The sequence below is a fragment of the Lagopus muta genome, chromosome 4 (genome assembly GCF_023343835.1).
Source record: "Lagopus muta isolate bLagMut1 chromosome 4, bLagMut1 primary, whole genome shotgun sequence".
Classification (NCBI taxonomy): domain Eukaryota; kingdom Metazoa; phylum Chordata; class Aves; order Galliformes; family Phasianidae; genus Lagopus; species Lagopus muta.
Window position 1 is genome coordinate 5,932,982 of NC_064436.1, and position 22,789 is coordinate 5,955,770.

General features: G+C 38.4%; 2 protein-coding genes across 13 annotated transcripts in view; one reads left to right on the forward strand and one right to left on the reverse strand.

Annotated features, from left to right (window-relative positions):
- Window positions 1-21: 21 nt before the first annotated feature.
- On the forward strand, window positions 22-6,496 carry LOC125691922 (tripartite motif-containing protein 59-like). Its single transcript, XM_048941914.1, has 9 exons — window positions 22-644; window positions 839-925; window positions 1,122-1,355; window positions 2,203-2,225; window positions 3,059-3,204; window positions 4,014-4,099; window positions 4,189-4,290; window positions 5,193-5,301; window positions 6,353-6,496. Exons 1-9 carry the CDS (start codon window positions 60-62, stop codon window positions 6,385-6,387), a joined length of 1,407 nt encoding a protein of 468 aa, XP_048797871.1. The 5' UTR covers window positions 22-59; the 3' UTR covers window positions 6,388-6,496.
- A 514-nt stretch (window positions 6,497-7,010) lies between these two features.
- Window positions 7,011-22,789, reverse strand: part of DDX60 (DExD/H-box helicase 60) — a 48,935-nt gene continuing 33,156 nt past the window's right edge. For 7 of the 12 annotated variants that reach the window (XM_048941886.1, XM_048941881.1, XM_048941885.1 and 4 more), the window contains 13 exons: window positions 22,275-22,433; window positions 21,182-21,326; window positions 20,556-20,708; window positions 20,260-20,364; window positions 19,137-19,337; window positions 18,505-18,609; window positions 17,318-17,459; window positions 16,623-16,744; window positions 14,616-14,763; window positions 13,300-13,442; window positions 12,203-12,354; window positions 11,068-11,130; window positions 7,011-10,961 (listed from right to left, as the gene is read on the reverse strand). In XM_048941886.1, the coding sequence (XP_048797843.1) occupies window positions 10,862-10,961; window positions 11,068-11,130; window positions 12,203-12,354; window positions 13,300-13,442; window positions 14,616-14,763; window positions 16,623-16,744; window positions 17,318-17,459; window positions 18,505-18,609; window positions 19,137-19,337; window positions 20,260-20,364; window positions 20,556-20,708; window positions 21,182-21,326; window positions 22,275-22,433 (1,738 nt within the window). In that variant the 3' untranslated portion in view covers window positions 7,011-10,861. The other 5 variants (XM_048941887.1, XM_048941889.1, XR_007376339.1 and 2 more) reach the window with 5 other exon arrangements.

Sequence of the window (22,789 nt, forward strand, 5' to 3'; positions counted from 1 at the left end):
GCCACTTCCGGGGAAGTTGGCGATTGCAGTGGGCGGGAGTTACCGTTGCCGCCGGCCGGATGGCGGCGGGGCCCGCGGAGCGGAGCTGCGGGCAGCGGGGAGAGCCGGGATCAGCGGAGATGGAGCCGCGGCCCCGGTCGCTCTTCTGCTCGTCGCAGATGGAGGCCAGTCTGACGTGCGCCGTGTGCCTGTCCCTTTTCGAGGAGCCGGTGACGCTGCCGCTCTGCTCGCACAACTTCTGCCGGGGCTGCGTGTTAGAGTGTCTGGCCTCGGCGGAGGCCGCCCGGCTGCAGCAGCGGGGCCACGGGCAGGTCCGCGGGGCGCGGGGGGGACAAGGACAGGGAGCGGACGGCGACGACGCGGCGGGGGCCCGAGTGTCGTGCCCGCTGTGCAGGAAGCTCTGCCCGCTGCCTCGCGGCGGCGCGGCCGCTCTGCCCGTTAACACCACGCTGGCCGAGGTGGTCAGGCTGTACCGCTCGAACGCGGCCAGGGCCGGGGGAAGCTGTCAGAAACACCCGGGCCGGCTGCTGCAGCTGTACTGCCGGATGTGCCGCCAGGCGGGGTGCGGGCAGTGCGTGTCTGAGGAGCACCAGGGCGTCTTTCACTCCATCAACCTGATCGACACGGTGTACCAGGAGGAGCAGGTGAGCCTGAAAACGCTACTTGAACGTAACAAAAGCACCGGGAAAGCAGTAAACGTTATTAAAAAGCAGTAAATGTTGTCAGTGACTGCTTTTGTTTATATGCTGTAGCCCGTGATGTGGTTCTAGACAGCTTCTTAACGTGTTTATTTTATGGGGTTGTTGAAGTCATACTAAGTGTTGCTGTTGCCTTCCAGTTGAACTTCTTCAGCAGTCTAAAAGAAATGAGAATAATAAATGAGAAGCTGATGAATGAGATCTCCAGTCCTGCAGATGATACTGATGTGAGTTACGTGTGCTGGTTTTCTAAGTTGATGGTTTCATGTAATAGCTGGACAACAACACTGTTTTTTGTGATAGGATAAGCACAACACAGCGTGCTGGTACTTTATGTGGCACAGATGCATCCTGAACTTAAAGACATTGGTCTGTGTAGTTGTTGCTGTCGCATCGTCATCTGTTATGTTTTCATGCTTCTAGACGGTGCTGAACAATGAAGCAGAGATCATTGCGCTGGCGTTTGGAGAAATTTCCAAGACTCTGGAAATGAAGAAACAGCAGTTGACAGAAGATCTTGAAAATCAAAGGCGTAAAAAGGAGAAAGAGTTTCAGATTTGGAAGAAAATGAAAGAAACTCACAAGAAAACCATTGAGAATCTTTTGAACGACTGTGAGAAGCTAGTTCATGAATGTGATCCTCAGCAATTCCTGGAGGTGATGATCTTTTTCTTTCTTTTTTTCTTCTCACTTGATATCAGTGGTATAGCTGAGTTCAAATCCTGTGTAGCGCTTGATACGTTACATAGTGGGATAAAGATTGGATCAGGAAAAGCAAATTTAGCCAGTGACAAAAATTACTTGACACTCTGCTTCTTTATAAGGGTACTTTTCATTTTGGAAACATTTGACAAGCTTTCTTTAAAGATTATCAGTGACACGTAGTGAATTCAGTAGCTGCTGTTTTCTTTACATTTAGAAGTGATTAAACTAATACTGACTATACAGCTTTTGATTTAACCCTTGCGTTTTATGCTGACAGCTATGAAAGTCAGCCTCCTTCATGCCAGTAGGGAGTTATTTTGACAGTTCTACTGTCAGACATGCAAAACAGTTTGACTGCTAAAAAATCAAAATACAGAGTATTTAAATCTTACTGTAATAGTATCCTAAGAGGTTTCTCTCACCAAAAACTACAAAACAGTCTTGCGTTAAAATATTTACAAGGGTCTGAAATGATTACAGAACTGTCATTCTTTAATCAGCAATATTTTTTTACTTCAATGTTTTCATTTGTCTCTGAAATAACTTTTTTTTCCTTAATGTAATATTAAAGGATAAACCATAGTCCAAGAAATATCTTTTTTGTATGTTTGGCTGCTCTTTTACTTACTTATTTCACGTTAATAATAATGTCAGCAGCTTTATTTCCTACGGTCTTGTGAAATGAAGGCAGGAAGTTTAATCTTGGAGCTATTTTAAAAGCGCAGTAATCTTCTTTTGTGAATTGGAGGAAAATTCTCCAAATACATCTGTGTCTTATGAATTTTTGTTTTATTTATAGGTGGCCTGTGGCTTGAACACAAGGTATATGAATTTCTTTTCATGCTTTGTTAGTTCTGCTCTAACTTGAAGATTGAAACGTAAGAAGGCAGTTACTTTGCATACGGTCAGATACGTCATTGCACAGTGAGGAAGATGTTTATTAAATAAGACATTAATGCTTTTTAGACTTCTGGGTGCTCAGTGTTCAGAATTCTAGGAAATCTGTCAAGTTCAGTGAAGAATTGTTTGTGATCACAGAGAATTGGCTGTCTGACCAAAATGAAGTGTAGGAATTTGTCAGTGTCACCCTATTTTTCTGTGTTGAGAACACTGAAGCGTCTCTGGAGTTCTTAGATAGCCTGCATAGCTCTTAAAGAATATGTCTGGAGATTCCACAGTGGCTTCATTCTCTGTTTGCTATGCACATACCTGGAATATTTCTTTCTAAAGCTTTTTAATTACATCTGCTGCTTATGCGATGGCTTTCTAATCAGAGTTTAAACAGGAGCATTACAAGTGGAGTTCTCTACAATGTCTTGTAGCACGTGCTAGCAGTACCCCCTGAAGAATGAGTACAAGTTAGATTCAGGCTATAATAGATAATGCTTTAATAGTAGTTTCCAATCTTTTGGCTGAACCAGAGGTCCAGCTTTTTGCAGTTTGCATTGTGCATTAAACATATTCCAAATGACCTGTCAAGTAGTAAGTTTTAAGTTTAAAAAAATGTGGGAAACTACATTTTACTGAATATTTAATGCTTTCTGATTTCTTTTTACTGATTTAATTACTTTTTCGTTTTTATTAAGCAGCTGCAATCTTCTTGTTGGCATATAAGCCGTGAGAAACAGGTGTGTGTTTGTTATTTACTTTTCCAGAATGAAAACTCAGCTTGACCTGATGAATATAGCATCCAGCTATAAAAAGCCGCCAGAGAACGCTCAGAAGAAAATGGATATCAAACCTGTGGTTAATGAAATCTTGGCTTTGAAGTTAGTGCCACTTAATGTGGACACAGCTAAAGGTAGGATAGAGGGACTTCTTAAAAGAACGAGATTCAGAACTTCCCTCTCGTAATCCAGAACTGGTTGAATTGATTGTTCAAAAAGAATTGGTCTGCCTGGAGCATGCAAGAGTTAAGAAAGCATATGAGCAAATTAATGAAAGATAAATTCATCAAGGACTTGCTTCTAAATACACTTTGCAGATGGGCTTTCTCTAAAAAGTCCCTAATGTGTATTTCTGGAAGCTGGAGGAATAATTACTGTAATTTAGCCGTGCAGCCATTGCAGCCATTGCTGCTGACTTAGAAGTTGCTTAAGTGCTCTTACCCTATCAGGACAGGTGTCTGCAGGCATTGAGAGATACTTGTCAGCGGGCCTCTGTATATCACAGAAGTTTAGCCAGGTGCTAGGATTCTGATTATGTCAGTATAATGTTGTTCTTACTTTGCATCTGTTTAGATAGAAAGGAACCCTTCAGTATACAAAAATAGGAATCAAATATTTATTTAGGTACGACTCTTAACCATTGCAGCATAGGTTTCTTGAACTGCTGTTTTTTTGTTTGCCTGTGTCCTTTTTAATGCAATTCCAGTATTAAGTGCCAGTGCCTTTCAGATGTTACCTGTAGCCAATATTTCACTGTCTGTTACCTTTTCTATTTAAGTATCTACAGATTTATTTTAAAGGTATAAACTTATATTAAGCCAGTATTCTCGCTGCTTTATAAAAATAGTTTTCAGTTGCAACTGGTTTTTTTTTTCCTGAAAATGATAGCATTATTTCCCATGCTTTGCATGCAGACCATCTCTTTGTTGTTTGTTTCTGATAGACCTGCCTGCTGGAGGAAATGACAACTCAACAGAAAATATCATAAACCAGTGGCAGGACCAGAAGAATACACCCAACTTATTTCTTGTAAGTTGTTGACTATGAGGCAGCAGCTCTGTATTTTGCTTTTTCTTATCAGAAAAGACATACAATGTCTGCTGCAAAATGTTTTTCAGCCAGTAGCAGGACACGAGGAAGCACTGACAGACAGCGGTAGGATCTGTACTCGCCTCATGTCAATATCAGAAATGCCAGTGTTTCAAAACTTGAGTCACGAGGTACGATTGAGCATCTGTTGTAAGTATGGATAAGTTACTGTTTGTTGTGACACAACTTTCTTCCTGTACTTGTATACTATCTGTCTTAAGTGTGTTGCCTTTGATTGTTGTTTTTAATTTAGATCTGTGCATTTTTTATCTAACTCTTTTCATGTCCACCTTTGTCTTTCCGATACAAATCATCTTTTCTGTTCCTTGTTTGAAGATGAAATAATTTGCATGTGCTCTGTTTCCTGAAGATAGTAGAAATTCCTTACATTTGGACACCAAACTGAGTCCAGTCACTCTATAGCATAATTTCCAATGATCTAGTTATACAGAGAGATTTTTATTTCTTCCCACTTAATAGGAGTTACATGTGGGTGGCTCAGTGTCTAGTGTTCTGTACAGGAAGAAACTCATTACAGTGAATGAAGTGTTGCTGGTAGTGATGTTCTGAGAACAGTAATAATGGCAAATGAATTTTTTTCTTTTGTTTTATTAATTTGGAGAGCATCTACTTTCAATCCCATTGCAGACATGATTTAGCATAGTTAATTATATCCAGTAAAATACTAAATTGGTTGTCGAAGGTTGTTTTTCATGAGTTCTTAAATAATTGCCAACATCTAAGCTAGTGTTTTTAGCTATTTCTGGGTTTGGCAGGCACCTGAAATAACTTTTCCCATAGTTTTTTAACTTAATGCTTACTTTGTCATCGTGGTTTCATGCGTATCTTGTTGAATTTTTTTTAAGGATTTCTTTTTCCATAAAAAACTTGTTCAATTAGCAGCAATGGAAAAATAAATCATAAATACTTCAGAATATATTTTAAAAACCCTCTGGATCAAGCGAGTTTTATAACCTCTGCACTCACAAGTATCTGCTTTGCTTATTAAGAGGATATTTTTCTGTACTTGCAGGAGCTGCGTTACAAATACTACATGGAACATCAGAATCTTAATAAGCTCAAGATACAAACATTACCTGCAAGTAAAAAGTATGAGTTTGTGGCTGCTGAGGCTTTGAAGAGTAAGTCCTCAGGAATTCCTGTTGTATCTTCAACTACCAAAGCAAATAACATGGATAGAGTAAAAGTGGAAATCCTGTCAAGAGAAGGTGGTATTGATAAGACAAGCTTTCCTGGAAGTAGTAATCATTGCATCCCATCCACCAGTACTAGATTGTCTGAAACAAATGGTGACTTAAGCTTAGCTCATGAGAGAAGTTCAGAGGAAGCAGCCACTCCAGCCTTACCAGAAAACTCTAAAGACCAAGAAATTCAGGAAAATTTGCCAATGCAGTCATCAGCAGTTTCAGTATCCAACGAAACGGACACAAATTCTAGTGTTTCATTGGGCTTAAAGCCAGCAGCATCAGTAGCTGTTACTGTTTCAAATTCAAATTTAGATTTTTCTGCTTGTGGTGCGTGTAGCAACTCATTACCTAGACTTAACAAAGGTGCAGCTACATGTTCCTTGAAAGGCAGTAAATACGCTTTCCCTAAATTTTATCTAGGAAAATGTGATCGTGAAGATAAAGCAGGTAACCGGTGCGAAAGCCAATTTAGAAAATGCAGCTCTGTAGCCAAAACCAGAGCTTCTGATGCTTCAACCGCTTGTCATTTAGAATCAGCAGGAAGTCAGGAAGCAGTTTATTCTTTTTCCAATGGCAGTTCAGAAAGGCAATGTTTAGCAGCATCGCAAGTCAGTGATTCATTTAAGACTTTGTCATTACGTTCACTTTTTAACCAGTCTGAGAAGACATCTGACCTAAATGTGTTATCTCACATGGGAAAAAACACATCTCTAAAGAAAACTGCAGATGGTACGCTGAAACCATCTGTCTCATGGGAACAAAACACTAATGCCTCAGAGTCCGTCACAACTGTACCTTGTGGTACTTCAGAAACCACCACTGCAGCTGGAGTGAATGTTATCTCTGAGTCCTCCCTTCTCCCCAGCAGTTGTGTATTTTCCTTCAAAAATAGCACTTTTCAGTTACTTCCAAATGAAATTGCTGGTGAAGATATTGTCAAAAATGCCTCTGATTCCCTGACTTCCTCCTCTGTGCTTTTGTCTAGAAATGGTACTGACAAAACCAAGAAAGAAAAAATGAAGTCTCTTGGCAAAACACCTCTAAATCTAGGAAATTCTGCGTATCCAGCGTGTGCAGAGCCTGCTTCTAGACTCAGTCATCGAAAATGTGAAGGCTCTTCTTTTTGTATGAACTCACCTAAGAACATGGGAAGTACAGACATACTTGCTAATATTAATTCTTCCTTTACTCAGCCTTTATGTTCAGCAGTCCTTCCTGGTAACAGTGGGAATGCATCTGCCACTGTGCTTACTGTTACTTCAACAAAACAAGACCTAAAGGTAAAACATCAAGAAAACAAAATTACTGCTGAAAGCAACAATTCCTGTCCCAAGAGGGAAGAAGAATTTGGGTCTGTGCCATTTCAGAACACAGCTTGTTCTGCTCCTGAAGCATGCAATGATTTGCCTTCAGTAGGTTCTGCGCTTGCAGTAAGCGAGGCCAGAGAAATGTCAAGTGACAGCGATTCTGACACTGAAAAGCTCAGTCAGACATCAGTGTCCAGTGATACCAGCAGTGCATCAGAATATTTGTCTGTTACAGAAGACGAAGTGTCTGCTAGAAGAAAATCGGAGACATGAAGAGGGTGAAATGGAACACAGCTACACTTAAAATAGAATAAAATAAATGCCTCATAACATATTAAACAGTGGGAATACCTGTCTTTTTATAGCTGTTCCTTATGATAATCTTACCTGTTAAGGTTTGTGGTAGAAACATAGCTGCTTATCAGCAAGTACCATATCTGAAGTAATTTTTTTTCTAAAAATCCAAACTGAAAAACAATGAAAAATGTCATGTCTTCCTAAAGACTGAAGAATTGACCGCGTGTGCTGGATCTTCCACAAGCACAATTTCCAGGAAGCGCTATGTGGGTTTTATGAGTAGTAGGGAAACTCAGAGGTCTCCAAGAGCAGGCTCAGTGAAGACTCAGTAGCAGGACAAAATATATTGCTCTTTCAGTACAGTAGCACTTGCACTAGGGTTATGGGATAGGAGGGCACCCACACTATCATTCTGTTGAGCGTGGAAGAGCCATGGGGAAATAAAGGTTGTAGAAGACATGACTAAAAATCGTCTTTGATCTCCCTTTGACTGTATTCTCTTTCTGTGCTGTGTTTAATGGATAAGGAAGGTACAGCTCCTAGTTTACTTTCAATAATTTCATCCATTTGAAATTGGAATACTACCACATTTTTCTTGGTAGTCATGGAAGTATATCAGCTACACTTCTGCAGTGCTACATTTACGAAAAGTGATTTAATTTTCAGTTCCCTTTGCCAGCAATTTGGAAACTAGTAGATAAGTTCTAACTTGTTGTTTTGATGAGATTATTCAGAGGATATAGCTTTTAAAACAAAATCTCCTTCAATCTTCGTGCATCATCAGGAAAAAAGGAAATTGCACTTCTAACTGTAAGTATTAATTACCCAAAACTCATTGATTTTATTTTTTTTTTATTTTTATTTTGTGAAACATGGCACAGAGTAAAAATTGGGTTAATTCTAATTTATTCACCATTCTGTTCTGATTTATTCACCTGTTTGCTAAGAGATGTGTGCGCTTTAGCTATTAGGAGATGTAGCTGGTATTGCAGTGTTAAGTTCAAGGTCCTTCCTTTAGTGTTTGCTTTCCAGCAAGAACTGCTGCCAGATCTTACATAAATCCCCCATTATGTGGATATGTCAACTGGCAAGTTTTAGATCATGAATTCTGAAGCAAAACATTTAGTATCCCTTTGAAATTTTTCAGTGGCATCTCAATTGTTCTGTTGGGTTTTTTGTTTGTTTTTTGACTTGAAATCTCTCTGCATTCCTCCATTGAATGGGCTGAAAAACAGTTTCTAGAACTTCCTTATCTTCTCGTGGTGCCTGTGTTGTAGTAAGGAAGATGGCAATAATTCTGTGTTGTTAGTGTTATCATTCTTTATGTTCACCCCTTAAATGTTTTTTCTGTTTTTTTTCTGAGAATTGGTCTACTTTTATCTCAAAACATCTGTATGTTTTTTTCAGAATGCACAGGAGAGAAGTGTTTAGAAAGGTATTAAGTTAAATTCTTGTAAGGCCATTATATGCTGACAGTGGCAGTCCTCGTGGATCTCTCTATAATGAAAACAGGAGCAGTAGAGATATACAGTCCCTTAGCAAACTTGTTGTTAGAACATTATATTTCTGAAAATGTGGGGTTGATGATTTTTTTTACATAAAAAAAAAATCCTCTATGACAGGAGTATTCAGAAACCCTGCTGAGTGTCTTTAAATTATGTACTTTTGTTGTATCTTCTGTTCATTTCCAGAATTTGCAGTGTTTCATCAGTGTGATTAAAATTAAATTAGAAACTTTTCCTTTTAGTGGAAGGACATAATTGTAAAATGGCCAAGTGCATAAGCAGACTGTGATGCAGTTTTCAACCAGAGAAATTGTTGGTGCACAGTTTCAGTACAGTCCTGAAACTGACTTTTCAGGCATGGCAAATTGTGGTCTGAGGGGTTGAGTGACAGTTTGCAGGTGAAACAGGGCAGTACTTTTGTATTGACCTTCTGCTATAGGTCATGGTAACACTACAGCCCAGATAGGCATTACATTAATAGACAACACATTTTTAATCTTTTCAAAAGTTGATTCCTTAGTTACTTCATCACTTGTAATCACTTAATGACTTTTAGACTTAGTTCTCTTCTGCTGTTGTACAAAGTCTTGTCTTTGTGATAGTCATCAAAGAAGTGAGGTGTTTCTGATGTGTTACTGAAAGTAAAAAATAGACTGCTGTGCCTAAGGCTTTATAAAACAGTAGTCTTCAACATAAAATTAGTGTTCTCTGATGCACATAAATCTGTTTTTTTGTCCATAATTCACGCTACCTTCTCCAATATGGTTTATTCTGACTTTATTATTTGGTCACTGAATTAATTGTATGCTAGCTATAAAGGTTACTCCATCAGGAAACATGTACGTGGCAATATATAAATAAGGGCAGTTTTACTCTGGCTGTGCAAGACTTGCCTGTGTGGAGCACAACTTGCCAGATGGTAAAGAGTAAGTTTTATTAAGTGGGTTTTTTCCCACATAGAATTGAAGATGTATGTGCCGCTATGTTCTGTTCTACTCCTCATTTTTATTTCACAGGTTTTAACAAATGCAGGAAAACTTCAGTCAGTTAATAGTAGCAAACAGCACAGCCTGTCAATGTTGTTTCTTCCTCTCAATATCCCCTATGCAACACATTGTACTTGAGAATTCAGTTTGCTTAGAGAGATTTCAAGTCAAAAACTTCATCAGTGCTAAGCTTATGAACACCAGAACTAGTCAATTCAAAAAAGGATTCTGCATTGTTCTTAGTGTATACATTTTACTTATTCTCTATCAATAATAACTTTGATCAGTTTATAGTCTTTGAAGAGGTTTTAGATGCCCCCACCCTGGAGACATTCAAGGCCAGGCTTGATGGGGCTGTGACCAGCCTGATCTAGAGGGACGTGTCCCTGCCTATAGCAGGGAGTTGGGGCTAGGTGATCTTCAAGGACCCTTCCAACCCCAACCATTCTTCTTTCAGTGGCTATGAGGGATGCTGTCAAAGCTTTAATCTCTCTCTAAACAGTGAGCGTACATTGTACTTGCTGTATGCACAGCTATATATTTAGACTACGGATAGACAAAAATCTGGTTATACTGAACAACTGTTAACACATGAAAAAGTTCGGGCTTTTTTCCCCACTATAAAAACAACCACAGAGCATAGAAATAGAAAACACTTCAGTCAATTTTTGTTACAGAGAACTTTGTCAAATGCTACATTAATGGTGCCTTTGATCTTTCTTACTCTTAAGGGTGCAACAGGTGAAAAATGAGGCAACTTACTGTACAGAGCATGTTATTAAACTTTATTTTGATACAAGCTTCTTTATATTTAAACTTTTGTAGACTGCAGCTGCAGTCAGAGTTAAGAGCTTCTGCAAACATTCATGATGGTACTACATATTAAAACCATATAAAAATCAATAGAACAGTTGATTTTATTTGCATTGCCAAAGAAATGAGCTGAAAGTTTCCAGTGCTTTCCTACTTGCAGCTAGTGAGATTAGCGCCTCAGAATTCTTACACTCATTCAAAGTATTTTTGAGAACTGCCTTAATTTAAAACACTGATTTAAAAGAAAACCTGTTCCACAATGTGCAATTACCTACTTTTGAAATACATTGAAGCTACAATGTAATAGACATTAAAATTACTAAAACATTAATATGACAAGATCAATTTTCTGTGCTAATCTTTCATTTTTAATAGTGGGCTTTACTAAAATTTTATAATGAAATACATCTGAACATTCAGTCACTTTCTAATTTAAAAGACAGCCGATAGTGTTTATATGGTAAGAATATGATGTAGTACTGGTTTTTAGGTTTGTGTTCTTTCATTTTTGTTGGTTGTTTTTTGTGGTGGTTTTTTGTGTGTTACACCCCACCCTACACACAGTCATCCATTGTAACCAAAAGACTCAGACTGCATTAAATTTACTTTCGTAGACTTCTCCGAGTTTTTGAAATGCCAGTAGAACATGATCATTGGGATCATCGCACAGTTCGCTCAGTGAGGTTCTATTTTTTACAAAAAGAAAAACAAAAAAGCATTATTTCACTTTTAAGTTTGTTTTCTGTTTTTTTTAAGGTAGTAAATATTCAAAGCACATGTTGGTTATCATACCGTATGGACTGAATCAGGAGTACAAAATCCTTAAGGAGGTAGTAGGCATCTCCTTCATTTAACCTGAAAAAAACCAAAATGTGAAATGGTTATCATCCTATTGCCTTGTTAAAGCCTGCCAAGTCAGTTGAGGTGCAAAGAATGTGTTGAACAGCCTCGAATTCAGATGTGCTAGTTCAGTGGGGCTGTAGAGTAACTGTAAGCTTCACATGTAATAGTGCTATGCAGATGCGTGCTTCTGTAGCCATACTAAGCTGTCCTGACTCATCACTCATGGTTGGAAAATAAATTTATTAATATTGGGAACATGGTTTCAGTTTCTGGAACAACTAAGTGTTCCAAAGCTAAACAGGAAGGCTGTTTGCTTCAGATGAAACTGCTGACTAAATGGAGTAGGAGACAGAGAAGAGTAGCTTTCCACTAATGTCTAAGATACTATACAAAAAGGATCACTGCATGGTGGAATGCAGCTTAAGAAATCTCAGTTCCTAGTCATTAAGAATACCATGAGTATTGTATTGACAATAATGTATTTTCTTGTCTTTTGATAATGTAGCATTCATGCCAAACTTGTACAGAGAGCAATTCATGGAGTTTATGTTGTCTCAGGAAGCAAAGAGAGGAGGTATTCACAAAACTTAATAGGCTTTAAGAATGAAGGCAAAATGAGAGAACATTGAATTGAGGGCAAGTTGCCAAATGCTCAAAGAAGATTAAGAAAGGAGGAAGTGTCGAAGCAATATTAATACTAACTTTGAATCATTAGCAAGTTTTGCTTTGCTGGAGTAAGACAAGCTTCTGTAATGACGATCTTCCTCTACGCCAGAGTTTGTGGTTTTGATCAAGTAGTACTTTGATTAAGCTGGCCCACCTCAAAATAACCTATCACTCCAGTAAAGACTTTGCATTTATTGTACTGTTTTGAAAATCCATCTGGCGCTTTACAGAAGTTGTCATTAGAATTTACTGTTATCTGTGTTCTCTGTTCATTGTAACATTCAGCTCTAACTGTATTTAATATATATATTGCATTCCTAAATTCCTGAAAGAGAAGGCATTAAAAACAAAAAGGAGTACTTATACCACATTGAAAGCAATGATACTGTTTCACTATATTAAAGATGGCAGTGCATACCAGTTATCAGTTGCCACAGCAATCAAGGAGCCGTGCTTATAGAAGTCTAGTGCGTATGCGTTGAGTGGCAAGCTTCTTCCTTGTTTATCATACTTCTTCAAATGAAGCAGGGGGCAGTTTCTGACATTAATTCCAAGGGAGCGTAGTACAGCCTGAAAAAAAAAAAAAAAAAGCCTGCTGAATAACTTGGGTTTTTTGTACTTTCTGTGCCACAAACGTAGAAGCAACTACAGCCCCACAGCTGACACACTCTGTGTTTCTAATCCTGTGCTAGTCAGAGTATCTGCACAAGTACACAAAGGCCGTAGATGGAAGCTATCTTGCTCAGTTCACTTACAATGCTTTGCAATGATCCATGAATAATTTATCTAGGCTGCTAGATTTCTTGAGTTCTACGTGGGAACTTTTCCATAAGTATATGCTATGTATTCAGACTCTCTTGCTGATATTTTCAACATACCAGCATTACGCACAGCGCATCTTAAGGGTGAAAGTGGATTACAAGATCCAAATTGTAGTCATTTGAGTTACCTTACTCTAATCAGAAATGCTGTGATAACTCCCTAATGCTACAAGACGTGTTGAAGGGCACAGCAAAACACAAGCTAACAGCAAACATACTGATTTGTATTACACTTTGCATACTTCATGTTATCTCACGTAATCTCTAAACGAATAAAGAAGGAAATGCTCAATGCAATAACGCATGCCTTACTAAGTTTCTTGAAACCACTGCATAATTGAGTTTATTAAGAAAAAAAAGCAGAAAAAGCCTGGAAGTGCATTTTAAAGCTGAACTTTCCTTAACTTTGAATAATTCACTTAACAGCCAAAAGAACAGAGATCTTTTTCTCAGAAAGCAAACTGCTTTTTTTGTTTTCTTTTCTTTTTTTAAACACCCATACATTCTGTCTTTCTTGCGTTGTTATAATTTGGTGCTAATCAGTGCTGGTTCTTCTGAGTCTGTAGTTTGCTTTTCCTAAAGAGAAATCCTTAAATCCTTGAGGCCTGCATGGTGAACACAGGGAAGAAGATGGTAATAAAACATTGTTATTAAAAGGTAATCAAATTCTGTCCTTTATGAAACAATAACTTACTTTATTAACATTCTCCCCATGAAATAGATCATCATCAACCATTCCGGATATACATGCAAAAGGTGAGACAGCAGATATGCGTTTGGTGTTGTCCATCAAATAAGATGCTAGTTCAGTGCTGTGCCATTTTTCAGATGAGAAATCTAGATGGGAAGTTGCAAACACGACAACAGCTACAATACAGACACAAGCAGTTCCAGCAGAGAATTTTGAAACAAGCAAGGTTTGAGATTTATCCACTAATGGTAGTAATTGTAGTTAATCTTCTAAGCTTAAATCCTTCATAGTGTTTGTTTGTTCTTATGAGGTTCTAAGCAATTGATCACAGTGCCTAAGGAAAGGCTTTCTCATGATGAGGGTAACTGCATCTAAATTCTCCTCCCCTCCGTATGACTTAACCTTTCTCCTTGACTTGTGAATTAACAGCAAAACCTAGGAGAGTGCTTTTTCTATTTACAGGTTTTATTGCATCCTATGTTGAAGAAAAACAGCTTAAATAGAAACTTTGTTTCCAAACAGCTAACAATTTTACTTATTGAACTTCACTTCTTGAACTGCAGCCTTTTCTGCTATTTGTGATGCTGAGTATGCTTTTATTACACTCTGTGCCATTCAAAAAAACAGCAGCAGTTTCACAGTGTATTTTCTTTGCAGCATTGCTCCAAAGTACAAAAGTCTCTTCTGCTGCTTGAACTTCAGGACACAGTTCAATCTTGCATTTCTTTTTTTATAAATCTAATGCAGTTCCTAATATTTTGTCTTGCAATTAAACAGCTTCAGCAAAATAGGGAGAGTGCAACCACACCTGAATGTTAGACCTTTCATTTCAATAAGAAACTTTACCACGTTGGTAGAGGAGTAAATTCAGTTTCTGTGGCTCGCATTCTAAATAAAAGTAGTACTCACAAAAATACTCTGATTTTTATAATTCATATTTTCATAGGGGCTTTTCATATTCTACAGTCTAACACTCTCAAGACTCTGAAAGCTATTCAAGCATTGCAGGCATTTCAGGATGTGCAGAAGCGTTCATTATTAGATAAAAAGGCTTTCAATAAAATTATAGTTGTTCTCATTTTAAAAATAATTCCCTTAAATATTTATTTCTGTAAGTTAATAGAACAATAGCAACCAAAGTGATTTTTTCCTGTGCAAAATTGCTACCATATACTAATGTAATTGGTACATCAGAAGTAAAACAGAAACTGTATGCCTCTAACATGTCTAAATTCACTTTTTTTTTTTTACAAAATGATAATTTATCTTTCCTAATAATGTCACAAATGCTGATTATGCATTTGTTTTTCATTTCCTACCTGTCTTTGACAGTGGAAGTTTGTATTCTTCTTCCATATCTGCCAGCTTAGCTGTTGTCAGAAGAAAATGAGCAAAGTTTTCTTCGACCTTGGTGTTGTACTCATTGACAGCATCTGCAAAGTCTTCTGGCAGATCTTCTAGAAAGACCTGAAATAGCAAGCACTTAATGCCTTCATTCAGGTAATTTCTCCAGATGTGTCACTTGTACTTTGGCACAATTGGTACAGGCAGCACGTATTAAAGGAAAAGAGAGTGCCACTCTAAACTCTGTCTGATCTGTCAGACCAACTATCCATCTAAAATTCAAGAGTTTCTCCCTAAGATGCACATCTGTTTTATACAGGAAAAGACATGGAAAGGAAGACGCATACAAATTCCTAGAATTTTTACTCAAGAGTACTCAGCTTTATTAAACGATGTTTAGATAGCTAATAGGGTACTTCTGGACTACCTACCCAGATCTAGTTTTGCATACATCAGTGCTCAGCAGATTCCCCATCAAACGTGACAAATGCTGGTGCTTTGCTGCCATTCAGTAAGCCCTTTTGAAAGAGTAACCACTTGACAGAAATTGGTCTTTTTTAGAAACTGGACACAGGAGCACTGAATTGCAAAGAAGCTTTGTTTGTTCTCAGGCTGTAGGTGTCTGCTCTAAAAACTGAGTTTGCATGGAAGAGGCAGCAATAGGATGTTTCACTTTGTGAAACCCTTAAGTCTGGTTTACTTTGTGCATAAGATAATGCTCATCCTGTACTACTGCCCCACTGTTGGAAAAAGACACTCTTAAGCTTATAGAGGCCTGCAGATGGTGCTAATATCCTGGGTCACTGCTACCTGACAGGAAAGGCTACAGTTTCTTAAGACAAAGAAAAAACTCAGTACTTCTAATTAAACAGAACACTCAACTGCTTCTTCTGTGCTTGAAGAAACAAGGCTTCTTTGTCCTCAGCTGGTAAGTACTTTGTTTTTTTAGCAATTCACACTGGGTACAGGTGTCAGGGTTTTAGCAGTAGGTGCCTGCAGAGGTGGCTACTTTGTGAAGAGGCCAGGATTGCCTGTGATGCAGGTGGTTCCAGCCAGCTCAGCAGCAGACCCAGCGCAGGGCAAAGATGAGCCCAGCAACTACTGCTAAAGGTATTTACTAAAGGCGAAAGTGTCACACAGGCAGAGGAGTCAAGTAAAAGCTGAGAAACTGCAGTTAGAACACCAAGGTCAGGGAAGAAGTAGAGAGGAGGTATCGCTCCAGATGCTGTAACTGGTGATTCTCTACACTCTGTAGAAGTAACAACAGTGAAGCGGGTATTTTAACACAGGCCATGGCTACAGCAGATGAGTAATTATTTCCCTCCAGCTTGCGGAGAAGTTCATGCCACAGCTGATACCCACATTGCAGCCTGCAGAGGAGCCCAGAATAGAGCTCCTGTTTATTTCTTGGAAGAACTGTGGCGTGCAGAGTGCCCACGGTGGAGCATATTTATACAGGAGGAACACAGCTCACAGGAGTAACCCATGCTAGCATGCTAGGGCTGAAATGAAACGTAAGGAGGAAGGAATGACAGAATAGTTAGGAATTGACCTGAGCCCTTCATTTCATGTCTGTCTTAGATCAGGGGAAGTAGAATAGTTTGGAATGAAGGGGTGAAGTTGAACAAGGGAAAGCTAAGAAAAGACGAGAAAGGTGGGTTGGTGTTTGGTTTTGGTTTTTTTCTTAAAACAGATTTGGGTATTAAGCGGTAATAAAATTACGTAATTTTTCACAAGCTAAGGCTGTTTGTGTAATTATAACTGGGTAAACAAACTCCCTGTTTTTTTCTTCAGTTGTGAAGTTTTCAATCTTACTTTCTTACCATCCTGTCATAGAGGAGCAATGAGGAAGCAGTTGGGGAGGGCAGGGGAGGCAGCTGGCTGCTCAAACTACTGAACGTCCACACTGGCACTAGTCTGACACATCGAAACAAATTCATAGAGGCAGTTCACAACCTAAGTTAGAGCAATGCTTTCTCTACCTTGGACTGGTAAAACGTGTGTTTAAATGCCATTGAGCAGGCTGGAAGATATCTTCTCCCAAACAGATTTGCTAGAACAAGCACTAGCTTCTCTAGGACTTCTTCCGAGAAATCAGTTGAGCCTGTATCAAAGCAGAAAGCACACAGGTTATTTATGAAAACTTAGCCCCCAAAGTTTGCTTAAAGTAACTTCCATTCAGGAGTTTCCCTCTCAGTTGCAACAGGCAAGAGTTGACTGCAAAACTGGATGCAACTGGATAAACAAAGAAAACTCCATTAGGTAATTAAACAGTTGTATCCACAAACTGATAGAGTGTGTACACACATCACATCTTAGTGCACAAAACAGATTTTACTCATGCAACAAGACAGCAATATTAACTTATTTTTAAAGTTTATATCCAGAAATCATTTATATTATTTTCTGTGTAACATTAACAACTTGCTCTGGAGACAGAACTATTTTTTTTCCTAGAATAAATGAACTTTTCTAATGCAGAGCATTCTTTTTTCTCAGAAATACAAGCACATGCAGGGTTGCACACAGGCAGAAGCCAACGTGGGGATGAAGGCTAGGTAAGCAAAAGATAGGAGCAGCAAGGAGGCACATAAGTCTGCGGACCTTTGGCGTTACAGAGCCTTCCACAGACTCTGTAAGATGCGTCAAGTATTAAGATGCATGAAGTATTATTTACCTTCCTTAATTGGCCGGCACAGTTTGTGGAATAAACCTTTCACAAGAAAACTCACTAAGACGAAGTTTGAAGGTTCGTGATAGTGTAAGTGTGTCACAAGCCCAGCAAAACCTACGGGGTTACCTTCTTGATCCAAGTAGCCCTGTTTGACAGCAAAATAAGTTTAGTTGTGAACTTCCATTTGACAAAAACACAGAATGGTGGCACTACATATTATAGATAGTCATTCAAACCAATGCATATGTTGAACAACATACTCAGTTTCTTTTATCAGTTTTTTTTTTTGAAAAGCCAAAACTGTGTCATCACGGGAAAACAAGGTAACAAATATTTGAGCATTTCTATGGAAGATCCTTATCACCTACGCAAAGCATAAACGTTGACTTCATCATTTTAGTACCAGTGCAGATCGTGTTGCAAATGAAAAGTGCATGCTGTCACAAAAGTGATATTTGATGGCATTCAAAAAACCATTAATCCAGATGTTTGATAGGATGAAAGCAGAACAAGCAGTGATCTGTCAAGTGTATTATCACAGGATGTCGAGGTGCTCGAAGTATATACAATTTCAAAAGCTAGGCGAGCTTGTGGAATAAAACTCAGTTCAAGGCTATGAGTTCTGGGACACCCTCCTGGCATCACACCCTGTAAGGAAGTAAGGAATAGGTAGAGAACCATATTCTTGCAGTTGTTGGGGTTGGTTGGTTGGTTTCTTCCACTCTTAAGAAAAGCATGGGAGACAATATACCATGTACCTGAGCCTGGTTTTGGCCAGTTTTTATGCTAACAGTAACTTTTTGGAAATGTTTATGCCTCCTGCAAACTGACTTCAGATTTTCCTATTGAGTGGGAGTATCAGGGGAGTCCCCATCTTCTCGATTCCCACACTTGAGTTTTTTTATAAGTACTGATAAGCTAAGATCCCTTTTAGCCTTCTCCTTTCCAGACTACAGTCCCCAGTCTCTCAGCCTCTCCAGATAAGGGAGATGCTCCTGGCCCTAATCATCTCTGTGGCCCTCCGCTGAACTTCCTCCAGTGCTTTCCTGTCATTCTTTAACTAGAGAGCCCAGAAATTAAAACACATGGCTCCTAAAGCAAAGAGTACTGAATTATGAGAATCCATAGGTTGAAGGAAAAACAAGCCTGTATTTACACATAGGCATTATCCTGAATGATTTAAAACCTACCTCTTTGATAAGAAACTGCAAAGAAAACATAAAATACATTTTTAATATTCCAACATATCTTTCTCTTTTGAATGACATCAGCGAGTGCTTCAGCACTGACAATGCCTAAACAAAAACAAACAAAAAAAAACAGAAATGCAAAGAAATGCATATTGTAATAAGCAAACGAATTTAAGATCTAGCTTTTTGATTCCAGACTGCTACTATGCTGATTCCAAAAAGAGTAATGCACACAACTTTCTCATTGTTTCAACTGAGGTCTCATTTCATAGCTGTCTTTCTGAGGGGAGGATACGTTCATCTCTTTTCCTCAAACTAAGCTGGAAATATTGGAAGATTTTCTGATTCTCCAAAGAAGTGCACATACTGTATAGAACAAGTAAAAATGCTCGCCCAATAATAGCATTCCTTTTGACTATGTAGTTTATTGTCAAGAAAGATGGATGAAAACGCATCGTGTGATACCACAGACAACATGAAAGCAGACCTCACTCTGCTATGCTGCTTCTAATATCTGCATCCAGACAGAGAGCTTACTTTTGAAATGCATAACTTTCTGCTCGTGTTAAGGAGATATTATAACTTAATTAACTTAGATACGATTGAATTCATACTAAGAAAAAATATGAAACCTTTGCTCTGGCATCCATTTTGTCATCAGCCTTTGCAGCCAACAGCATGAGTCTCAGTATTAAGGAGATAGTCAGAGGAAACTGGCCTTTCAGTTGAGGTACATTGGATTTGATAAGTCTTTCAACCTTGGGCAATGGTATATCATAGAAGAACACATCTCCAATCATATCTTGTCCCCGTCTTCCAGCACGTCCTGACATCTAAGAATATAATATTTGTACTGTTATTTTAATAACATTATAAAAAAGAAGATTTAGTATGAATGTAGAGCAGAGAAAATGAATTAGGAGTAGAAGGAGTCTACACAAGGGTAAGTTCTTTTGCTTCATTCATCCTTTCTTGCTCAGGTCTACTGTACCAGGACTACACCAGTAGTTGTCCCTTGTACCTGATAATGTAGCAAAGTTGGAATCATCTCATTTATGCACAGCAGAAGGGAGATGCGTGGGAGTCCAATAACTGCACAGATACACTCTCTCTTTGAGAGCTACCCTCCAGTTGATGCTTTCAGCTGCATTGGCAGCTTTGATCCTGAGCCAGAGGCAATCTAGAAGTACTTCACAATAACCAGCTTGAAAAGTAGCAGAAGAGCAGGAAATGTGCTAATGAAGAGTCTGAAGCCTATCTGCTAGACTGTCAAATAGCTGGAGGCAAATGCATTACTGCATTTGCAGAGTGCATTCCAAGATGGAATTAACTCAGAGGTCCAGATTTAGTCAGTGCTGTTTATCTTCATCACTGTATCCCCACTGAGTGTTCTTATAGCATTGTTTTTGTTTTTTATTACAAATTTGTAAGGAAAGGCTAGAACAAAACACCTTTTGTTTATGCTGACTCCTGTAAACGAAAAAGAACTCTATGCATCTTATTTACAGAGCAATTACAATGCTTTTGTTCGTGAAATAGGTCTTTTGAGGATTCATGTTACTTGTGCACCATCAGTTCTGACACATTAGTAAAATCATAGTAGGTAAAATCATTTTTGTTGCCAAGGTAAACAGCTAAAATTCAGTACTTATCCAGAAGTACATGTAAAAGAAAAGACATCATCTGTATTTGTGTGATGACAGCTATGCATCTGTTTCTCTTGTAATACAAATAGCACATGTTCTGCACACATACCTGTCTGTAATTTAGTGCATCTAAGAAGACAGAATCATCAGCAAAGACCACAGACCTACATGGCATGTTGATCCCTAGAGCGAGTGTTGAAGTAGCTGTGACCACCTGTAAAATATTAAATACAACTACGTATGAGAAAGGGCAATATCAGATTTCTTAAGAGTCTGTAATATTCACCTTACATCAGTCAATGCAGTGTATTTTACCACTGATATGTGATAAACTAAACTTTCTATTTACTAGTATGGAGAAATGAAGCTTAAAAAAAAAAAAATAATTAAACTTGATTTTCCAACCTTGATATATCCCAGCCTGAAAAGCATCTCCACCGTTTGCCTTTCCCTCATGGCCATAGATCCGTGATGATACCCAATGCCCCTCCGTGCCAGCATTTGATGCAGATAGCCATTTCTCTGAAACCTAAGTCGATAAAAAATCTTCCTCAAAGTCTACAAATAAAAAGAAGCATTAAGCTTTAATCATCACCAAATGTCCACAATGAAAATGAAATAGATCTCTTAGCCATTCAAGTCCAAGCATTTGACAGGGCATTAGAAGAAGATGCTTGGAGAAGCAGTAGAGTCACCACCCTTGAGGGTTTTCAAGAAATGCATACAGGTAGCCACCTGTATAGGGTGTAGTTCTAGTATATAGACTATATAGTATATAGGGACAGATGTAGTGGGCACGGTGGTGATGAGTTGACAGTTGGTAGAATGAAAGTTGCTCCATATATCTTCAAAATAAAGTTATCTAAGATTGAGACCTGGAATCAAATTCAGAATCCAGATTATTTCACGAAGTTAGTGAGTATTGTTATGAACAACAATTGCATCACTTCCTATGTGCATTTTATGATTTGTGCACTAATCCAAGCATTTTAAAACACAGAAAGCCAGAAGTATGATTATCAATTACTTACATCTTCATCCACTGCTTTAGGATCAGCATAAGTACACATAGAAGGGATCGCAGTAAGCTTGTTAAGTCTTTCCTGTAGCTGTTTTTTCATAGACAAAAGCATCACCATGCTTTCCATTTTACTAGGTTTCACCTTTTTGATATCGCTGTTTAAAACATGCAATTAAAAAGAGTATTTCTTTAACATACATATTTGTATTTTAATATATACTTCGGGTTCTTAAAGATTCAGATGGGTTCTCTTTTGAACTGTAGGCTCAAAAATGAAGGTAGATGTCTTAATGTAGAATTACTTGTAATGCTAACATCTCCATTTTAACTTGGCTGGTATGCAAAACAGTGAATAATTCTGGGCAAAGGAGAAGGAAGAAATTATGGTGATATAAAAAAAAGAAAAATTATTAAGACAGCAACTACAAATACCTTGCTTAGCAAATTAATAAGCTATCACTATTGCACAGTAAAAAAAAAATTAACATTAAAAAGAAATGTTATCAATTTACTGCAAATAATTACATGGACTGTAGAGATCCGGGGAAGGATTTGAAGAGAAGGAAACCAGAAGCAGGCTTTCAAGCCATTGAGTCTAAACTCACACTGGATTTTAACTCATTACTACTAAGGTCAGATTTTACACCCCATGATCACGAAACAAGGAAATGGAAAACTAGAGCCAACACAAGGTATAATCAAAGCAAAATGCTGTCACATTTTTGAAGAGCATTTCATCAGCCAGGTGTAGCCACATTCCAAAGATCCACTAATATAACCAGACCCAGTGAAATCAAGCTATGAATATGTTCTTCCACAGTGGCTGACCTCATACATTCAAGTCTCTCTCTCATCCTCATGCTGTAGCACCAGCACTTTACCCAATATCAGCCACACTAGTAGTTCCTTTCTCCATCTATGCACTAGGTGCTGCTATTTAATACCCACCATGCAGGTTGCTAAAGCAACTGCAACTGGCTGCTTGATATGGGGTACATTCCCCATCACATCCTAAGGTACATTCCCAGAAATAGCTTAACACAAAATTTTACTCTGTTCTAATGTGTAAGCTTGACAATAGCATACTAAGTTTTAATACTTACATGTTCTCAGATTTCATTAGTGTTTTATTCACTTTCCTTAATTTCTTCTTTATATCTTCTTTTTCCTTCTCCATTCTAGGGTCACATTCATTGCCTTGTTTTTCCAGCAAATTCAGGAAGACATTCCTGGCTGCCTTTTCCACTAAATCTAAGCCAAATCTGAAAGCCATACACATCAGTTAGGACAACTCTAATAGAGCTGTTTATTTCTAAGCGTACGTAACCAATGCTGTTACAATAATACTCTGCAAGACTTTTTACCCAACCACAGTTATTAGAATTAACTGGAAGCACATTACTAGTTGATTGTTAAATCATAGAATTAGAGTGGCCTGGGTTGAAAAGGACCTCAAAAATCATCTGGTTTTAACACCCTTGTCATGGGCAGGACCGCCAATTACTGGACCAGGCTATCAAGAACCCCATCATAGCCCACCATTCACTTACTAACTGCATTTATTTCTAATCTGAGTGGCCATATATAAAATGATTGTGCCATTAAAGTATTTGCAGAA

Bases quoted from the DNA above. Each gene is read 5' to 3' on its own strand.
- LOC125691922 (XM_048941914.1), top strand. From the start codon at position 60: ATGGCGGCGGGGCCCGCGGAGCGGAGCTGCGGGCAGCGGGGAGAGCCG. The intron at 1,356-2,202 runs GTGATGATCTTT...TTTTATTTATAG, and splicing joins ATCCTCAGCAATTCCTGGAG to GTGGCCTGTGGCTTGAACAC. The intron at 4,100-4,188 runs GTAAGTTGTTGA...AATGTTTTTCAG, and splicing joins ATACACCCAACTTATTTCTT to CCAGTAGCAGGACACGAGGA.